This window comes from Chiloscyllium plagiosum, unplaced genomic scaffold (assembly GCF_037043375.1).
Source record: "Chiloscyllium plagiosum isolate Xiang-an unplaced genomic scaffold, Cpla_swu_hap1 HiC_scaffold_21, whole genome shotgun sequence".
Lineage (NCBI taxonomy): Eukaryota > Metazoa > Chordata > Chondrichthyes > Orectolobiformes > Hemiscylliidae > Chiloscyllium > Chiloscyllium plagiosum.
In genome coordinates, this window is record NW_028270159.1 from 62,926,604 (window position 1) to 62,949,143 (window position 22,540).

The window sequence follows — 22,540 nt, forward strand, 5'->3', positions numbered from 1 at the left end:
TCCATCCATTCTCGGGACCATCCGAGTGAATCTTCACTGAACTGCCTGCAATGGAATGATGCCTTTCCTTAAATAAAGGGACTGAAACTGTTCACAGTACTCCAGATGTAGTCTCACCAGCACCTTGTACAGTTACAGGAAGACTTTCCTACTCTTATACTCCAACCTCCTTGAAATAAGGGCCAACAATCACAATTGCCTTTTTTTTCCAGAATCCCTACAATGTGGAAACAGACCCTTCGGCCCAACAAGTCCACACTGAGCCTCTGAAGAGTAACCCATCCAGACCCATTCCCCTCCCCTACTACTCTACGTTTACCCCAATCTCATGCACCTAACTTGCACAGCCCTGAACACTATGAGCCATTGGTTTAGCTCAGTTGGCAGGGCAGCTGGCTTGTAATACTAATAGCAGAAGTTCAAATGGCATCCTGGCTGAGGTTACCAAGAAGGACTCTCCTTCTCAACCTTTCCCTTTGTCTGAGATGTCGTGATCTTCAGGTTAAACCACCACCAGTGACCTCTGACTAATGAGAAATCAGGACTATGGTCACTTTGCCTTTTCTGTTCTGTATGATTTGAAATGGACTTTAATGGAGTGTATTGCACATATTATTTCATAAAATGCTGCATACTTTTGCAACAAAAAAAATCATTGATTCACATAAATTATCCAATTGTATTACTTAACAATTCAGTATCATCATATTCTACCTCATCAGTGTTCTGACGTGGATAGCTGCCAGAATTTGTTAACCCAAACTGTACACAAAATCTTTGAAAATGCTGCAACCTGAATGTCCCTGTGGAGATTTCCAGAGAATATAGATAATTGGCTTCATTGACTCCAAGTTTAATTCAGTTGGGTTGTTCGAGGCAGAGTAATGCAGTCAGAAAATGCACGGAATTATTCGCAATGTCAGCAAAATATATGACGATCCTGGCCATCATTGGTATTCCGGGTAAGTGGGTTTGTACTGAAACTGTGTAAATATGCTGGTTTTACTGTGGGACTGATACTGCTGACCGTCTTTCTGCAGATACCAGGTCACTTTTTATCATATATTTTCAAACTGGTCGGTTGGTCTCAATTAACTCTGGAGTTTTGATTGACTGCCTCGGATACAAGTGAGGTTCTGATTGTAGTTGGCATGACTGTTTAGTACAGTGATATCTAAACCAGCGATGCCTGCAAAAGAAAAATTGATATTATCAAATCAGAAACAGAAATTGCTGGAGAAACTCTGCAGGTCTGGCAGCATCTGTGGAGAGAAAACAAAGTCAACGTTTTGAGCCTGGTGACCCTTCTACAGAATTAAATCTGTTCCAAAAGCTTTGGTTTTGTTTCTATTTGCTTCATTGTCCCAGCTCATCTTGCTCTCCTGCTCCCACCCCTCCCCAAATGGGGAATCCAGAGCAAACTGAGGTCCAGCTGCATTTGGTCCACTTTGGTAACTGAGGTCACTGCTCATGATATGATTCTTTAGCAACGTGTTTAAACTTTGGTCAGAAGACAACTCTTCCATACAGGGCTTCATCCTCGTATTTGGACCTTCTGTTACTCATCTGCAAGAGGCCACTCAAGTCACCATCCAGAGGTGTGATGGGAAATGGGGTAACATGGTGGAATCTGGAGTGGAATTCTGGTCCAGGTAATGTCTAAGGTTAGATTGACCAAATCCCAGTATGATCTGAAGATACAACCGGAATGGGATCCGATCTTCAACATTGTGCAGCTTTAGCTTCTCGTGACTCTAAAATAGGTGAGCTAAGTCAAAGAAAACCATTCCCATTTTTCCAGCCTGATAAGAAGCGAGCTTACATTTTCACTGATTCTGGGTTTACCTCCTTTCAGCTTCCTGATTTCCCACACCAGGCTGGGAAATGCTCAAACTGCAAAGTCAGTTAAATCAAGGTTCAAAAATCTCATTGAAACTTACAAAGATGTCAATCGTCTTTCAGGAAGTGGACTAAAGTTTATCCCATAAACTCTCTGTGTATTAAACCTTGGAATAGATATGTCTGAGATTAAATGAGATCATAGTTGTGATGTTTAACCATTTGCTTAATTCAAAGTCCATGTCTTTTTGTATCAAAATACAGATATGATAGCCTGGACTCGGGCAGTATGTTTGCTTCAAACTATTTTAGTCTATTTTCTTTTCTCTCCCTAGCAACAGTTAATTTAGTGGCACTTAATATTTTGTCTCTGGAAAGTGTGGCCTGTCTTCCTGCACCTCTTGCTACCTGGTGGCTATGGCAGCATCTGATCTGATGGTTGTTATCACTGAGGTCATACTGAGGCAGATCAATGTTTATTATTTCCCTTTATCTTTCTTGGATAAAACTCCTGTGTGAAGCATAAACTATGTCCTGTCAATAACAGCCACTTCTTGCTCTGTTTGGTTCATTGCCACTTTCAGCTTTGATCATTTTGTCACTATCTGCTTCCAGAAAATGAAAAACTAAATATTGCACAAAGAGAAATGCTGTTGTAGTTCTAACAACAACCTACCGTGGTTTTGTATTTCAAGGCCGAGCTATTATAGTGAATCCCAGCTGGGTGGGATTTAAATGGTTCCTTACAGTTCTTAATCCATTGTTGCCATTTGATCTAATTCTGCTGCTCAACGCTCTGACAGTCAGACACATTATAGTAGCCAGTTGAGTCCGTAAGGGACTGAGGGGTCAGAACAAGGAAGAGAATCACAGTGATCCAGAGATGGAGAGCAGAAGGAGGTCTATAATTTTACTCTCTACCATTTCTGGCAGCTTTGTTATTTTGTGATCCACATATGTGATAAATTTCATTTACAATACTATTCCTCGAACTGATCCCATCGATGGAAATCATTCTTTACACGTATTTGAACAAGTCGGAGTTATTTTGGTGAATTGAAGTGGTTGCACAAATGCATTTATTTGTGGGGCAACATAGTCCAAATTCAGGCACCAGATCAAGAAAGCAGTGAAATGTTCTTTTACATAAATCAGCATTGTAATGAACAAATAGAACAGCATAGAGTGTCCAAATACAGATCCTAGTGTTTCCATAGCATGGAAAGTTTATTAATATCTTAACTTGACATTTGCATATCTCTAGTGGCTGATTTTGTGGGTGGATGAATGAGATGTTGCTGGGAACGGTGTGTAGGGGGATGCAGGTAGTGTTGTAAATGGTAAAATAATTGTGATTCTGAAAAAACTGCACAGAGCTGGTATCCCATTATCAGGTCACCTTTTATCGACATGTGCACAGTACACTGGCTGTGGGTAGCCAGCTCAGAATCAGCCCCTGAAGTGAGGAGACTGAATTTCCTATTTTTTTTTCTTTTCTCTTAAACTATTTCAGATGGTGGTAATTCTGTGTGAAATTGTGCTCTGTTATTATCCTTATGCAGCCTGTTTTGGAAGTCAATTGCTCATTCATTCTCTTTGCCCAATCTGTCTAAATCATAGAATCCCTACAATGCAGAAGGTGGTGATTTGGACCATTGGGTCTGCCCTCACCCTTCAAACAGCATCCCACCTAAACTCAGTGCATCACTTTAACACTGTAACCCCAATTTACCATGGTCAATTCACCTAGCATTGTACACCCCTGGACACTACTGCATAGTGAATCCACCTAACCTCTACACCTTTGGACTGAAGGAGGAAACCCATATGGACACAAGGAGAACATGCAAACTCTACACAGACATGGGGTGGAATTGAACCCAGGTCCCTGACACTGTGAAGCAGTGATGCTAATCACTGAGCCACCATGCCAACTTTCCCACAGATGGAAGAAACTGGAACCAAATCAATGAAAACAGAGGAGTAGTTGTGGCTATATCTTCACCTCAATATTGTATAATGTTGCAGAACCATTGGCATTACCTCAGTGTCCCTTAGCTTGTTGTCAAGGAAGAGCTGAATCTCATGGTCATTTGTACAATTAACAGACTTGTATAACAGATCTGTGTAATCACTGGATGGTCGTCTGTGAAAAGGATTGATGTTTACCCTCAGAAACTCAATCAAAAAGTAAAACTTGCTGACTTTACAGGTTCATGTCAGTCTCATTCATACCTTGTGTTGATCCCGTGGGAATTGTGTGAAATAATTGCTGGAATAGGGAAGGGTCCAGCAATTCCTTTCCCTCCAGCTCAGTCTGAACAGCATCAAGAAGCTGTGACTCTGGGACTGGAACAGATCTGCAGCAATCTCGGCTGGTTCTAACAAGTCAGTCTGACAGAGAGAGAGAGAGGTTTATGTGTGGATGTGGGGATGGCATGGGCTGGGTCCTGGTCACTGGATATCCCACACTTAGTCTAGGTTCAACCCTCCCTGTTCCACTAAGCTGCCATCACCTGACTGGTCGCACTGTATACTGCAAAGGTTGTGCATCCTGACAACATCAGTCTCTAAAAATTGTCACATGCCTAATAAAGGTGTGCCAGTACAGCTACAGTGCTGGCGTGGAATACAATGTCTACAGTATGAGATAACTGATGTATGGACTGTCTACAGTAATACAATATCTACAGTAATGCAACATCTGTAATATTTGATAACTAATATACGGACACTCTGTAGTGTGCAAAGTGTGAACTTCCAACAGTGATTGCTGTCCACAGTGTGTGACAATGACACGTAGACAGTTAGCAGAGTGCACGTTTGTATTGTCTACAATAATACATAGTCAACAGTGTGGGAGACTGATATTTGAATATTTAGCTGAGTGCAGCCTGAATTGAACACACGGGTGCCCAATGAGATGCTGGGTCCTTTCCAGTCTTTACCATTGGACGATGCACCATTTGTTGAACTCTAAGACTGAATGGAACCTTGTGGAGATCTGTGTTAGAGGCAAATATTTAACAGACAAATCGACAAAATTGCCGTTGGACATTGACAAGTTGACCTGACCCTACAACCCGACATGAGATAGGGACCAGAGATGGTCAAAGTGAAATCCCAGTGAATGCAGTGGGAGCATCAAAAAATGGCCTTTTCGGGACTGGGAGGGAGATTACTTAATTAATCTTCCCTTACAAATGTGATTTCTTTCAGAGTTTTGTTAGCGGGATCTCTGCAAGTGTCGGGGTCTCCAGTGTATTTGATGAGAGTGGGACAGGCACACGTTGTGCAGATGGTCACTGGTTCCAAACTACGACCTGATACTGACTGATTTTACACACACTGTTGATGCAGACCCTGTCATTCCCACAGGGGAACAGTTACAGCGCTGATCAATCTCTGACCCAGTATTTACACACACTGTTGATGCAGACCCTATCATTCCCACAGAGGAACAGCTACAGCACTGACCAATCTCTGACCCAGTATCTAACACAGACTGTCACTAAAGTCGAACGCTGGGAATAATTACACACTTGAACATATGTTTATTACACAAACAACCATATGTTTATGACAAATTGAGTATAGCTTTATGTACAACTGAAGACAGGTAGTAATAAGAAATAATTAATAACAAACAGGTTTATTGTAAAATTGAACAAATTGCAGAGTATGGAGTACAGGAGTTGGAATGCCTTGTTGCAGGTGTACAAGAGCTCTTTGAAGAAGTAACAAAGAGGATTGATGAGGACAGAGCAGTAGATGTGATCTATATGGACTTCAGTAAGGCTTTGACAAGGTTCCCCATGGGAGACTGATTAGATCTCATGGAATACAGGAAGAACTAGCCATTTGGACACAGAACTGGCTCAAAGGTAGAAGACAGAGAGTGGTGGAGGAGAGTTGTTTTTCAGACTGGAGGCCTGTGACCACTGGAGTGCCACGAGGATCCTCTGCTTTTTGTCATTTACATAAATGATTTGGATGTGAGCATAAGAGGTACAGTTAGTAAGCTTGCAAATGACACCAAAATTGAAGGTGCAGTGGACAGCGAAGAGGGTTACCTCAGATTACAACAGGATCTGGACCAGATGGGCTAATGGGCTGAGAAGTGGGAGATGGAATTTAATTCAGACAAATGCGAGGTGCTACATTTTGGGAAAGCAAATCTTAGCAGGACTTATATACTTAATGGTAAGGTCCCAGGGAGTGTTGCTGAACAAGGAGACCTTGGAGTGCAGGTTCATAGCTCCTTGAAAGTGGAGTCGCAGGTAGATAGGATAGTGAAGAAGGTGTTTGGTATGCTTTCCTATATTGGTCAGAGTATTGAGTATAGGAGTTGGGAGGTCATGTTGCAGCTGTGCAGGATTAGGCCACTATTGGAATATTGCATGCAATTCTCGTCTCCTTCCTATTGGAAAGATGTTGTGAAACTTGAAAGGGTTAAGAAAAGATTTACAAGGATATTGCCTGGGTTGGAGGATTTGAGCTATAGGGAAAGACTGAACTGGCTCGGGCTGTTTTCCTTGGAGCGTCGGAGGCTGAGGGGTGACCTTATAGAGGTTTATAAAATTATGAGGGGCATGGATAGGGTAAATAGGTAAAGTCTTTTCCCTGGGGCCGGGAAGTCCAGAATTAAAGGGCATAGGTTAAGGATGAGAGGGGAAAGATATAAAAGAGACCTAAGGGGCAACTATTTCACGCAGAGGGTGGTATGTGTATGGAATGAGCTGCCAGAGGAAGTGGTGGAGGATAGTACAATTGCAACGTTTAAGAGGCATTTGGATGGGTATATAAATAGGAAGGGTTTGGAGGGATATGGGCCGGGTGCTGGCAGGTGGGACTAGATTGGGTTGGGATATCTGCTCGGCATGGACGGGTTGGACTGAAGGGTCTGTTTCCATGCTGTACATCTCTATGACTCTATGACATGAGTGAGGTCACATTTGGAATACTGTACACAGTTCTAGTCGCTCTACTATAGAAAGTAACTATTAAACTAGAAAGAGGGCAGAAAGGATTTACTAGGATGTTACCTGGACTGGAAGGTTTGAGCTACAAGAAGAGATGAGATAGGATGGGACATTTTTCCTTTGAGCGTAGGAAATTCAGGGGTGACCTTATACAGAACTATAAAATCATGAGAGGCGTAGATAAGGTAGATAGCCAGCAGCTTTTCCCCAAGGAAGTCTAAAACTCTAGGGCATATGTTTAAGGTGAGAGGGGAGAGATACAAAAGGGTATAGAGAGGCAGTTTTCTTCACATTGAGGATGGTGAGTGTCTGGAATGGGCTGCCAGAGATGGTGGAAGTGAGTGCAATTTCATCATTTAAGAAACATTTAGACAGGTGTATGGATTGGTTAGATATGGGGATACATGGACCAAACACAGGCAAAAGGGACTAGTTTAACGGTGAAAACTGGACAGCATGGGCACGCTGGCCGAAAGGCCTGTTTCTATGATGGCGATCTCTCGGACTCTTTTATAAAAGCTTCACAGTCACAGCTCCATCTCCCTGTGCTCGACGGTGAATATCACCCACACACCAACACACACCAGCTGCTACTGAAAGTTTCTAGGAATTGTTTTTCTTGAGCCAATGTAATATCTCATGTGTTTCACTTGATGGAGGTGAGAGAAATACACCTCTCAGTAATATTAAGTCCAAATAGTTGGTAATTTCTTGATCCTTTGATCACACAAATACTCAGACACCAGCCCTGCATTCTCTCAGTGATCAGAGCTGCTTCTTTCTATCTGAACTGAACTGATTCCTCCATAATGTAAGAAAGAAATTAATGATTAATAACCAACCAATTAATAAAGTTAAAATGACAATCATTCATAATTTTTCAATTGAAACACACATTTTGAAATCAAACTGTGAGCAGCTAAACAGTAACAAATGGGTGTAAGTGGTGGGGGAGAGAGAATCTAATGAGCTGCTGCACACACAGACAGTGCTGTAAGAAACTAAGGTGTTGATATTTGGGGAATGATGTAAATTGAGGATGTAGTTGGACTGGGGGAAATCGCATTGGACTTGTAATGCAGTGACCTAGAGTACAAATGCCAGCAACTGGCTGTATTTTATCTCAAATAATTAATCCATCTGGAATTGAAAGTTAGTTTCATAGTCACCATTTTCATAGAACCTAATCAATGATTGCTGTAAATACACATCTGCTTCACTCATGTCCATCACCAAAGGGAATCTGGGAATCTTACCTGGTCTGGCCCAGAGGTATTTTCAGAAGACATTAAATAGTTCTGACTGATATACAATGTGTGGTTAAAGATGTATGTTTCAGATATTAATATGGAATGAAAATGGGATGGATATCTGGTTTCAACTTTGGCACTGAAGTTTACAACACACGTAATTAACACGGTAATGACTCCTTCCTAACGACTGGTATCAAGACAGATATGGGCAAGGATTTTTATTTTGCTGATTTTTCATCACTTCACACTGAAATGTTGATTGCACTTTGAACACCACCTCAAAGACGTGCTTCAAATGGCAAGGACGGAGAATAGATTCCGACTGGGGAGCATCAGATTCTCAGTAGCAACACAAGGGACCAAATTCGTTAATTCGTGAAGACATTGTCAACCAGACTAGACCTGAAACTAGCGCAAAGGGAACCAATAAGAGATAACAACTTGTTTCAACTTAATGAGATGGGAATCGCGGAAGCCATGGGACTCAGCAGGAGAAAGAGCATCCACCAGAGGGTGGTAGTGAGAAGTGACTGAGGAAAATTCTGGAAGTTGAATCACTAGAACAGGGAAGGAGATTGCTGAGTATTCAGTGTCAAAGAACAGCTGGATTAGTCCCTGGAAAGGGAGGGTGAACAGCAGTGTGTGTGATTCAGGTGGGAACTAACAATCAACAACTTTGAGGCAGAGCAAAGAGTGTCTTTCAGCAAGGTGACGGTCCTCCAGGAGTAGTTGATGTTTGTCTCATTGTGCGTCCCGGGGAACAGACTGTATAGCACAGAGTCTTGTGTCATGGAACTGCTCAGGATGAACCTTGACAAAGGCCGCTGCATCTTTCTCCAGACTTCCTTTGCAAAGACAAATTCCAGAAGGAGATGTGTGACAGTCTCTCCCCCCCCCACAACCCCTTAGAGAGTAGCATGCTGAGGCGAAGAGAGTCCGGGTGTGAGAGAGGCAGAGAGAGAGAGACAGACAGACAGACAGAGAGAGAGACAGAAAAAGAGAAAAAAAAGAGAGAAGAGGATTCAACGACAGGAGCAGGGCTGTCTAGTTGCCTACATGCAGTGCCTTGGTGAGACTACACCTGAAGTCATGTGTATAGTTTTTTGTCCCTTATCTAAGGAAGGACATTCGTGCATAGAAGGAATACAACAAAGGTTTCCCAGACTGACTCGTGGGATAGCAGGACTGATGAATGAAGAGACACTGGATCAGTTAGGACTATTTTCACTGTAGGTTAGAATAATATGGGGCACCTTTTAGAAACCTACAAAATTCTAACAGGAAAGGTCAGGGTAAACACAGGAAGGATGTTCCCAAGGTCCAGAAAGGGTCAATGTCTAAGGGTCTGGGGTCGGCTATTTCGAGCTGAGATGAGGATAAATTTCTTCACTCAGGTTGAGGTGAGTCTGTGAAATTCCCTGTCAGAGAGAGTGTTTGTTGGCTAAAACACTGAATGGTTGGAAAGAAAAAGTTAAATATTGTTCACAAAAAGAACAGAAATTTCTGGTGAAACTCAGCAGGTTTACAGAGAGAGAAACAGAGTCAGCTGTGAAGAAGGATCACTGGACTCGAAACATTAACTTTACTTTCTCTCCACAGATGCTGTTAGGCTTGTTGAGTTTCTTCAGCAATTTTGGCTTTTGTTTCAGGTTTCTACTATCTGTATTTCTTTGCTTTAGTACGTCATGTTGTGGCTGTGCAGGCCATTGCTTTGGCCACTTTTGAAATGCTGCATGCAGCTCTGGGCTTCTTGCTATAGGAAGGATGTTGTGAAAGTTGAAATGGTTCAGAAAGGATTTACAAGGATGCTGCTGGGTTTGAAGGGTTTGATCTAGAGGGAGAGGCTGACTAGGCTGGGGCTGTTACCCTTGAAGCGTGGGAGGCTGAGGGGTGACCTTATTGAGGTTTATAAAACAATGAGGGGCATGGGTAGGTCAAATAGACAAGATGTTTTCCCCAGGGTTGGGGGAGACCAAAACTAGGGGCATAGGATTAAGTTGAGGGGGCAAGATTTAAAAGGGTCCTAAGGGGCAACTTTTTCACACAGAGGGATGGTATGAGATTGGAGTGAGCTGCCAGAGGAAGTGGTGGAGGCTGGTACAATTACAGCATATAAAAGGCATCTGGATGGGTTTATGAATGCAAAGGGTTGAGGGGGATTAGGGCCAAATGTTGTCAAAGAGAGTCTGTGATGATGTTGCTCCTTTAACAAGGTTCTGTTGTACTTGGTTTTCTTCCCCCCAGAGAGATCGTAAAAGACACAGGTTCCAAAAGGTTTGGGTTTCGAAGGGTTTTAGGGCCAGGTTGATTATAGCTACAGATACTGCCTCCAGCAAAAAGTTTTATTTTTAAAAGAATTTGTGCAATGAAAGGGGAATGGTCACTTCCGCCAGCTCAGCTTTTCTCTGGTTTGATTTGGTTTTTGGACGTCTGGCTATTCACTGAAAGCAGGCAGGTAGTGTTTTGAGGCTGCTGATCCAAGAAACAGTTACGTGAAAGAAGCAGGTTCGTGCTGATCTTCTCTGTCTGACATCTCTCTCCTGTAAGACCCTGTGTTTGATGCTACCTTTTGCGCCACGAGGTATTTATGGGGATTGTTGCAAGTATAGGGAACAACAGGTAAAGTCTGTTTGGTTTTTGGATAGGTGAGGTTATTCTGCATTCGGTTCTCTTTTGCTTCTATTGCATTGGGTAATCTTGTAAATAAATTTGGTTTTGTTTAAAACGAAGTGGTTTGACCAATGGCACCTCTCCTGGAATATCCACTTTACACCTTCTTAAAACAACGAGCAAAGTTAGGATCTAGGCTACTTCCTTGAAATGTTTTGAGGGGGTCTGGCCTGGTCCATAACAAGTCAGAGACATGTACAGCACAGAAACAGATCCTTCGGTCCAACTCGTCCATGCTGACCAGATATCCAAACCTAATCCAAAAATCATTCAACACCAGGTTATAGTCCAACAGGTTTAATTGGAAGCACTAGCTTTTGGAGCACTGCTCCTTCATCAGGTGGTTGTCCGGAGCAGCGCTCCGAAAGCTAGTGCTTCCAATTAAACCTGTTGGACTATAACCTGGTGTTGAATGATTTTTAACTTTGTATACCCCAGTCCAACACTGGCAGCTCCACATCCTAACCTAATCTCGTTCCATTTGCCAGCGCTTGTCCCATTTCCTTCCTATTCTTGTACCCACCCAGATGCCTTTTAAACGTCATAATTGTACCAGCCTCCACCATTTCTCTGGCAGCTCATTCCATACAAGCACCACCCTCTGCATGAAGAGGTTGTCCCTTAGGTCCCTTTTCAATGTTTCCCCTCTCACCCTAAACCTATGCCCTCTAGTTCTGGACTCCCCCATCCCAGAGAAAGACCTTGTCTATTTACCCTAACCATGGGACTCATTATTTTATAAACCTCTATAAGGTCACCCCTCAACCTCCGACGCTCCAGAGAAAACAGAGTTTATTCAGCCTCTCCGTACAGCTCAAAGCCTCCAACACTGACAATAACTTTGTAAATTTTTTCTGAACCCTTCCAAGTTTCACAACATCCTTCCTCTAGGAGAGAGACCAGAATTGCACAGAATATTCCAAAAGTGGCCTAACCAATGTCATGTACAGCTTCAACATGACCTCCCAACTCCTAGACTCAGTCCTCTGACCAATAAAGGAAAGCATACCAAATGCCTTCTTCACTATCCTATCTACCTGTGACTCCACTTGCAAGGAACTATGAACCTGCACTTCAAGGTATCTTTGTTCAGCACAGTCCCCAGGACCTTCCCATTAAGTGTATAAGTCATGCCCTGATTTGCTTTTCCAAAATGTAGCACCTCACATTTATCTAAATTAAACTCCATCTGAACTAGATTAATTTGGGGTATCTGTTCAGCATGGACAGTTAGACAAAATAACCTGTTTCCGTGCTGAACATCTCTATAACGCCAGGCAGATAAAGTTCTTAAGGGTTAAAGGGGTCAAGGATATCAGGGAGAAAACAAGAACAGGGTTCAAAGTTGGATAATCATCCATGGTATATATAATGATAGATCAGGGTCTGTGGGCTGAATGGCCTGCTGCTGCTCTGATTTTCTATGTTCCGGTGAATTAATATGTTAAGCACCCCTGAAGAACTTGCTGTGGACATGACTTAATGAAATTATTGTTTACAATACAATGGAAATGTTTAATGTTTTAACATATGCACTCACTGAATCAGCTCCAAATTCTTGCAGTTGATGAAGAAGTTTCTCATTTTCGGAATGCAATCATCTGTGAATTTATTTCCATCCAGGTATAGCATTGACAATGATTCGCTCTGACTAAATGCCATCCTCAGGTCTTCAATGCAAGCAAATGTCAGATTGTTATCCTGCAAACTAAAGATTGATAATTACAAATCAGTTTTCAATACAGCTCGAAAAGATGAAAGAAATTCCACTGAGAAGGAAGAGCAATAATTGGATCAGCATAACAAAGTGAGAAAGCTTTTGAACCATCAGCCTCCTTTTCATTTTATTTGACTCCTTAATGACGAACTAATAATCAATTAATTTTAATGCTTTTAGTCTTTAACACTATTATTCCTTAATTGAAAGACCTTACTCTTAATTTTGAAAAGAATATGCGTTCCTACAGCCTCACAGAATCAAACAGGGTACAGTGCAGGAGGAAGTGATTCGGGGCTCCGAATGAGCAATTCACTTCCTGCCACTCTGTATCCCGTATCCCTGTGCACTGGGCCTTTCCAGACCAAAGTTTAATTCCTTTTTGAACACTTCAGTTGAACCGGCCTCTGCCATGATGTCAGTCAGGCACAACATTCCAACCTTAACCAGTCACTGTGCAGAAAAGATTATCTCACATTGTTCTTGCTTCTTTTGGCAATTTCTTGAATTTTTGTGCTGATATACTTGATCATTTCATGGCAGTGAACATTTATTGTTACCGACTCTTTCCACTGTCATTATCATTTTTAATACTTCATTCAAATTATATCACAGCTTCCTTTCCTTAATGGAGACGGATCCAATGTTTTCAATCTATCTTCAGACCTTATGTTCATGATCCATGAAATCCTTTTCATGAGTCATTTCTTCCTTTCTCTGATGCCCTGCATCTCTCCTCAAGCATTGTATCAACGTGGGATGTAAACACATCAGCTTAGGCCAAATTGTTTTAATTGAACAAAAAAATTAACTTAACTTTTTTACTTTTGTCTCTGAATCTTAACAACACTTTTTGTTGAGAATCTGAAAATTGTGCTTCTCTAGTTGGAAGAAGTGTGGTTTGAACTGGCTCCTGAATGAATGGCTTAACTGTAACTTTAAAATAATGCTCTTTCCTTGATCTTTTAGCTAACGATCCTGTCCCGTCATTCAGCATTTTAAACATCTCCATTGGTTACCATGTGACCATAATTTCCACAAAAAAATTCTGATTCAATTTCTCCCTAATATCTTCCTGTTGAAATTTGATTGCAGTCTAATATATACTTGTTGTGCAGAACAGAACAGAATACTCCAGATGCAGTCTAGCAAGATCGAAGAATGTGGTGCTGGAAAAGCATAGCCGGTCAGGCAGCATCCGAGGAGCAGGAAAATCGACATTTCGAACAAAAATCCTTCATCAAGAGTCCTAATGAAGGGTTTATATTCAAAGCATCACTTTTCCTGCTCTTCGGATGCTGCCTGACTGGCTGGACTTTTCCAGCACCACATTCTTGACTCTAATCTCCAGCATCTGCAGTCCTCACCTTCCCCTATATATTCAACAGTGGTCATGCCAAAGATACAGCAAATTCCCGACTTGCCACAAATCATTGCACATAAAATTTGGGGTTAATGTTGGGAAGATTACCTACTCCAATCGCTTTGTTTTGCATTCCGAATGCGCCAATGATGCAGACAAAATGTTGATTCCTGTATCTACAATGTTATTGTCATTCAGCCTAACAGCCAAGAAAAAAAAACAATCAAGGAGTGGGACATCTCTCCGATTAACATAACATAAACTTCACCTTACAGAAACTCCATCCAATTGTTTCTCATTGACACACTGAGGCATGGGTAGATAGAACAGTGTTGTGCAGTATTAGAAAACAGATTGAAATCTTGCATAACTATTCTCACTGAATTAGTTGGTGACCAGTGAACACATATTTCAAACAGTAGATTAATTGCTTGAATGGTGAAAAATGAGAGGTGTACAGTTCTTATCATATATTTTACTCAGTAAATTGCTGTTACTCGTTCACTGACTGAAAGGCTATTGACAGTACAACCCAGTACAACTCTGAAAAGAGGAATTTAATATATACCTGAAGAGAAAACATGTGATAGCTTTGAGGGAAGAGGAGGGGAATAGGATGAAGTGTGTAGGCCATTTAAGGAGCCAGTGCAGACATAATTGGCCAGATGGCCTTATTATGTACTACCCATTTTATGACCTGGAAATAGAATATATATTTTAACCCAAAACTGGACACATGGGATTCAGGGAGAGCTTGCCAATTGGATACAAAATTGGCTTAACAGCAGGAGACAAAGTGGAGGGTTGTTTTTCAGACTTGGAGGCCTGTCACCACCAATGTTCCATGGGGATCGGTTCTGGCTTGTCTTTTGTTTGTCACTTATAGAAACGATTTGGATGAAGGCATGGTTAGTAAGTTTGCAAATGATATCAAAATTGGTGGCATAGTAAAGAAGAGGATTTTCTAAGGGATTTTGACAAAATGGGTCAATGGGTTGAGAAATGGCAGATGGAGTTCAATCTAGATAAATGCATTTTGATACAACAAACTTGGGGAGAGGTTAATCAGTTAATGGGAGGGCTTTGGGCAGTGTTGTACAACAGAGGGAGCTAAGGATTCAGGTACATAATTCTTTGAAGTTTGCTTTGGTGAGGCCTCTTCTGGAATACTGTGTCCAGTTATAATCACTTAGGTAAAAGAAGAATATTGTTAAGGTGGAGAAGGTTCAGAAAAGGTTTACCAGGAAGCTTTGATATGGAAGGTTTGAGTTATAAGGAGAGGCTGGATAGACTGGGATTTTTTTCCACTGGAGCATAAGAGGTTGAGAGGTGACCTCAGAGGGTTATAAAATCATCAGCGGTATAAAAAGGCTTAATGGTAGGTGTCTTTTCCCGAGGATGGGGGATTTCAAGACTAGGGGCACATTTTTAAGGTGAGAGGAGACAGAGTTAAAAAAGTCACAAGAAGAAATTGTTTTAAACTCAGAGGGTAGTTCCTGAGGAAGTGGTGGATATGGGCGCAATTAGTGGCAGATGGAATTTAATTCAGATAAATGCGATTTGCTGCATTTTGGGAAAGCAAATTTTAGCAGGACTTATACACTTAATGGTAAGGTCCTAGGGAATGTTGCTGAACAAAGAGACTTTGGAGTGCAGGTTCATAGCTCCTTGAAAGTGGAGTCGCAGGTAGATAGGATAGTGAAGAAGGCGTTTGGTATGCTTTCCTTTATTGGTCAGAGTATTGAGTACAGGGGTTGGGAGGTCATGTTGCGGCTGTACCAGACATTGGTTAGGCCACTGTTGGAATATTGTGTGCAATTCTGGTCTCCATCCTATTGGAAAGATGTTGTGAAACTTGAAAGGGTTCAGAAAAGATTTACAAAGATGTTGCCAGGGCTGGAGAATTTGAGCTATAGGGAGAGGCTGAACAGGCTGGGGCTGTTTTCCCTGGAGCATCGGAGGCTGTGGGGTGACCTTATAGAGGTTTACAAAATTATGAGGGGCATGGATAGGCTAAATAGGCAAAGTCTTTTCCCTGGGGTCGGGAAGTCCAGAACTAGAGGGCATAGGTTTAAGGTGAGAGGGGAAAGATATAAAAGAGCCCAAAGGAGCAACCTTTTCACACAGAGGGTGGTATGTGTATGGAATGAGCTGCCAGAGGATGTGGTGGAGGCTGGTACAATTGCAACATTTAAGAGGCATTTGGATGGGTATATGAATAGGAAGGGTTTGGAGGGATATGGGCTGGGTGCTGGCAGGTGGGACTAGGTTGGGTTGGGATATCTGGTTGGCGTGGACAGGTTGGACCGAAGGGTCAGTTTCCGTGCTGTACATCTCTATGACTCAAAGATATTTCGATAAATACATGAGAAGGAAAGGTTCGGAGGGATATGGGCCTGGAGCAGGCAGGTGGGACTAGTTTAGTTGGGATTACGTTCAGCATGGACTGGTTGGACCAAAGGGTCTGTTTCCATGTTATTTGACTCTATGACAAGTTGAACGCAAGACAAAAAATTGATTGTCTTATATTCAATTTTTTAAAACATTTGTGCAATTATATTCCATTGAACTCATCCATATGTAATCCAGCAAAGAGTAAAAGCAATGGTTAATTGTGAGGCATTATTGCCCTGCTTGGATTACACAACAAAGAAAAAGACTTATAGACATCAATCAATCAATAAATTCCTGCTTCTCTGATGCATTTAACAATACACAAGCCATGTTTTCAGTTTCAAGCAGAATGGATAATAGTTCATCCCAACAGTCATGTAAAATATGTGGTGATGAGCTGCCCAATCTCCCTGCTGCTGAGGTGAATGGTGAATTTGGTGCTACCACAAAGGGCAGATCATGCCTTCTGTAAATCACAGACTGTTGAACCTCTATTTCAAACCCACCCTGACCTCACCCGTAACAGTTTCAGATACATGAATGGCAGCCTTGGTGTTAGCAACGTATTCTGCATTGAACTAGGTACAGCATTCACTTACTATTTATCTAGTGAATGGTTGGGTCAAATACAATATCAGATTAGCTTTGGTTTGTAAATGTAAACTACAAAGGATGATATTCATCTCTGCAATGGCACACAATTGGTGACAGAGGTTGGGTTCAACAGTTTGATTTGCCACCTGATCTCCATTGCTATTCTCTGTCAGTGAACTGTGTTCAGTCTCACACCAGGTCTGTTCATTTAATTGAGGGCCTCTTAGGATTAGTGTTCAAACCTTCGCCAACTTTTCGTTTAATTTATAATTTTATCAATTTTGATTTGTAGCTGTGAACTGCAATGAGCTGGAAATGATCTTTGGATTGTGAACAGCAACTTGTGTTTCAACAAAACAAACAAACAAGCTGCTGTTTGTTCGTGAGGTGGGGCCTCACAGGTAATGGCAGGTTAGCTCTTGATCAATAGGATCCTGTAGATGATTCAGCACAGTGGGAGAGCAGCACATTGAACCAGATAAGAAATGTTTGGGAATTGATCAGGCCAGTACCTGGGAATTGTTGTGAACAAGCCTGGGATAGAACATAAAATCGAAAGAACTGTGGATACTGGACATAAGAAACAAAAACAAAAATTGAGGGAAAAGCACAGCAGGTCTGGCAGCATCTGTGGATAGATATATTTCGGTCCAATGAGCTTTCCTCACAACAGCAATTTCCATTTGTTTCTGGGAGAGAATGAGATGGTCAAACATAGGCATAGATCACAGTTTAAGTTGGTTTTTGGGACTGTGCTTTTGAGAGAATGAACTTAGCTATTGACGTTACAGCATGAAGATTTAAATGCTCCCTGTTTAACCTTCCACTTTATTTCAGAATTTCAGTTCTCAGAGTGAATTCAAAGGTGGCACAGATCGATATCTTCAGAAAATTAACAAAGAAACCATTAAATATACATTGAGAGTAAGATATGAAAACCACTTAATCTGGCCAGTTTTGTTACTTTATTTTAATTATCCCTTCACTGTGTTTATTTGTCTGTCTTTTGTGTGAATTGCCCTGAAAACAAGGTTATTGGTTTCAAACTTTGTTGTTTAAGTTTGCTGTGCTAAAGTTCCTATATTGGTAATAAATTGCTTTTTTGTTGTTGTTTCAGTTATTAACCTACCGTCTAGGTTTCATTATCAACAGAGTCTGCGATTGGTTATAAAGTCTGGTTAGGAATTGCTGAGGTTAAAATCTTTGAAGGTTTTAATTTTACTCTGTTGTGAACACAGAGGTATGATGATTTGGCTTGGTTCTTTGTTTCCTTGTCATTGCACTAGTTAAAGACTCTGCCAGACTCCTTGTGGCTTTGAATGTCTCACAGTGTAAGACCAACCAAGTTAGCCTGGTGCTTTTTTTTTGTTATAGTTAGAGCACTCAGTATCAAGGTCAATGCGGTAGTAGCGTTAAAAATAAATAAAAAGCATGGAAAACTCCTTGACTCTCAGAAAAAAAACGAATAGTAATTGTGATTCAGCTACTATAGTGACAAGTGGCTCAACAGTTAACATTGTTTCCTCACAGCACCAGGGATCTGGGTTTGATTCCACCCCTGGGTGACTGTCTGTGTGGAGTTTGCACATTCGCCCAGTGTCTGCGGGGGTTGCCTCTGGGTACTCCGGTTTCCTCCCACAGTCAACTATGTGCAGGTTAGATGGACTGATCATGCTAAATTGCCCATAGTTTCTAGGGATGTGCAGACTAGATGGGTTATAGAGTCATAGAGATGTACAACAAGGAAACAGACCCTTTGGTCCAACTCGTCCATGCCGACCAGATATCCTTAATTAATCTAATCACATTTGCCAGCATTTGGCCCATATCCCTCTAAATGATTCCTATTCATAAACCCTCCAGATGCCTTTTAAATGTTGTAATTGCACCAGCCTCCACCACTTCCTCTGGCAGTTTATTCCATACCCACACCATCCTTTGTGTGAAGACGTTGCCCCTTAAGTACCTTTTAAATCTTTCCCCTCTCACTCCCAGATCCCAAGGAAAAGACCTTGCCTATTTACCCTAAACATGTTCCTCATGACTTTATAAACTCTATATATAAGGTCACCCTCCGCCTTCAATGCTCCAGGGAAAACAGTCCCAGTCCATTCAGCCTCTCCCTATAGGTCAAACGCTCCAACCCTGGCAACATCCTTCTAAATCTTTTCTGTAGCCTTTCATGTCCCTTTGAAATGCAGGGATAGGGGAGGGGTCTGGATGGGATGCACTTCAGAGGGTTGTTGCAGACTAGATGGTCCAAATGACTGTTTTCTGCTCTGTAGAGATTCTATGATCCTATGAAATTCATATCAGGTGGAATTTATAAGAGAAAATCAATGGGTCATTGCAGACATGTTATCTAATTTCACCCGGATCAATACATACCTTAGAACTTTGCACTTGTGGATTGCAGGGGCCAATCGTTTGATCCCCTCCTCCTGAATATAACATTTCTCCAAATTCAACTCCATCACTGACTCACAAAGTTGTACAACATGTGACATTACAAAACAGTCCATTGGGTTCAATCTCAGTGCATTCTTTGGATTGGAGTCCCCAAAGTTCAAACGCTCCACAGATCCAATGGTCTTCTGAACTAAAGCTCTATTCTGAGACTCCGACAAATAATGGAATATGTTCAGCAGTTTCCTCTTTCCAGTGACTCTGTCCATGTTTTTGATTTCTGCCTGAACATTGGCCTGCAGCCAGTCTATCACCTGACAGGTCGTGTGATGAGACAGCGGACCCAGGAATGGTTCCAGATTTCGGGATGAAGTGGGTGTTGAAAGACCAACTAAAAATCGAATAAAAATCTCAAACCGACCATCATCCTTCTTAAAAGCACAGTGTAGCATTTCCACCACGTTCTGATGCTTTGGACTCAAATACTGAGCCAGGGCAGCCAAGAATTCCTGGATGGTAAGGTGGAGAAATGTGTACACAATGTTTTTAGCTGTGTCATCCCTTTCCAAGATCTCCATCATGAATCCTGAAATGAATTTGCTGGACTCCAGCTGATGCTGAATGAAGTGATTCTCATTAAAAACAATTCTCCTTTTCGAAACTCCCTGGTAAGCCAACTCCCCGAGTCGCTGTAAAACCATCCGCTGGTCCTCAACATCTCGCTTGTGGTTGTCCAAGAGATTGGAAAGGTAGATGGAGAAAAGTTGAGTGATAGTTTTGGGAAGAGGTTGCTTGCACTTCAGCTGTGTAAAGAGCGGGCCTAAGGTTGAGCAAATGATCCAGCAATATGAAGGGTTGTAGCACATGGTGTACAGGATCTCATTCTCCTCGATGTGTTTGAAGACATTGGTAGCGAGTTGCTCACTGCCAAAAAACTTTCTGAAAAATTCTTTTCTTTCATCAGCAAGAAAGCCCAGGATCTCAGCCCAAAGGTTGACATTGGCCTTTTCCAATGAGTCAAGGACAGTCGGCCGGCTGGTAACCAGCACAGAACAACCTCTGAGCAGCTGTTGCTGTACCAGGGAGTACACCATATCAAAAACTTCACATCTGCAGTCAGGCGCAACACAGTGATTCACAGAGACATCACCAGCCACGCGGCCAGTGAAATCAATCTGGTGTTTGTACTCATCTAATCCATCAAAAACCAAGAGAAGATATTCAGGTTTCATCCAGATATCTTCAATTATCTTTTCTAAATAAGGGTACTGATCCAATACCATTTCAGTCAGAGAAACGGCTCTGTTGATGGCATTAAGATTTCGAAATGTGAAATGTAGAACAAATTGGAACTGAGGATAGATGTTTCCTGCTGCCCATTCATGGACCATCCTCTGCACCATTGTTGTCTTACCAATGCCAGCCACTCCGCTAACCACCGTGGTGCCAGACAGGCTGGAGTGGCCAAAACTGCTCCTGAATAATTGATCAATCCGGATTTTTTCAAGTTCGCTGGTGACGTACTTCCGCTGCCATTCTTCATGTTCCCTGCCTCTGGAAAGGAGCTCATGTTCCACCAGTCTCCGTTCACGCAGAGTGGAAATAATGATAAGCTCTGTATATCGATCAGTGAGGGAAATGGTCGTTATTTTGCTGTCTCCTTTGATGGTGTGTTTGACCACATGCTCGGTTTGGTGGAGGAGGTGTTGCTTGTGTTGATCTTGTATACCTTTCATGACAATGATCAAAATTATGTTGGCATTGTTCTTATTTGTTAATTAACTACATTAAAACAATTAACGAGAAGCAAGGAGGAGTTTGAGTTGGGTAGCAATACAAAATATGTGAGTCGAATCCAAATTTTACTATGCTGTGCTAGAAATTAATCTTATCGAATAAATATTGAATTAAATTAAATATAAATCAGGGAGAATCAGATGGATTATAGTAGATTTTACATTATAACAGACAAGCCCCTCCACTCTATCGTCATCTCCATTTGAGGAGAATTTAACATTGGAACATGTGAGAAGCCAAATATTATCACATTGTTCACTTATTATTACTTCCTGTATTCATTTTTGTTTTGTCTGTTGTCCCCAGTGGAGATAGTATCAGAGTGTTTATAAGATTGATGTCTGCTTCAATCTCAGACAATTTATACCTAATGTAAACATATGGCCCACTGGCTGAATAGGGACTGTGTATAATACTCACTTTTTCAATGCTTAATGTTGGGAACAGGATGACAAACTAGTGATACAATTCAATGTGCTATGTGAACCATAATTATAAAATAACACTGTCGATGTATAAGGATCACATTGGGATCTTCCACCAATTTTATCAACTCATTGTCCATTTCAGTGCGAAAACTGAAGCCTCTCATTGTACAGTCTAAGATTGTATGTGAATGGACTCCCTATCTATTCTGAATCTTCATGTGAATCTACCTATACCCAGCTTGACCCCATATTTGATTTCATGTTTTAACAAGTCCGAGACATAGACAAAGCAAATCTTATCTCGATATGAGCCTAAATATGTTTCCAAGTCAACTAATTGCCTGGCCTGACAATTGAGTACAGTCTTTGACACAGCCACTCTACGTCAGTAATATTTCAGTCCAAAGATGTGCAGGTCAGGTGAATTGGCCATGCTAAATTGCCCGTAGTGTTAGGTAAAAGGGGTAAATGTAGGGGTATGGGTGGGTTGCGCTTCGGCGGGGCGGTGTGGACTTGTTGGGCTGAAGGGCCTGTTTCCACACTGTAAGTAATCTAATCTAATCTAATCTAATTTCAGCAAATATGGGCTCTTCACAAATCCAATGTTTCAGCACTGTGTGTAGAAATGTGTTTCTGGGATATGTGACTTATTGAAAAACAATTCCTTATCTAGTCCTGGTTGATCAATTAGGTCAAGCTAATATCATTGTAGCCCTATTTGTGCCTTCATTCAATGCCCAAACAACATGTGTGCAATCTGATACATGTTGAACTCTAGTACATATGCAGTCGGTAGAAATATGACACTTGGATGTTTAAAGATTCTGTTTCTATACATGACCCATATCCTCACCTTCTTTAGGTCAATGTGCGTTTCAAGTCATTGCCCAGGGCGGAGCCGACATATGAATCAAGACCTTCTTCAACCAATACATACATATCAGTTCAGTCTATCCACACTATGGGACCACACTCTAACTTCTGTATTCATCAGATCTGACTTCATCAGTAACTAGTCTAGAACCAATTGTGATCCTATAAATTACATCATCTTTACTCAGTCTGTCATGTATTTGATTTAAGCTTTAACTAGGTCT

The 22,540-nt window shown here is 41.6% G+C and overlaps 1 protein-coding gene across 1 annotated transcript in view; it reads right to left on the minus strand.

The window, feature by feature from the left end:
- Positions 1 to 1,174: 1,174 nt before the first annotated feature.
- LOC148146285 (NACHT, LRR and PYD domains-containing protein 3-like) overlaps positions 1,175 to 22,540 on the minus strand; it is a 29,098-nt gene continuing 7,732 nt past the window's right edge. The window contains exons 6-9 of the mRNA XM_087998629.1: positions 19,201 to 20,947; positions 12,285 to 12,452; positions 3,883 to 3,985; positions 1,175 to 1,189 (exon numbers count right to left, since the gene is read on the minus strand). Coding sequence (XP_087854755.1) covers positions 1,175 to 1,189; positions 3,883 to 3,985; positions 12,285 to 12,452; positions 19,201 to 20,947 — 2,033 coding nt within the window. The remainder of the gene's footprint in view (positions 1,190 to 3,882; positions 3,986 to 12,284; positions 12,453 to 19,200; positions 20,948 to 22,540) is intronic.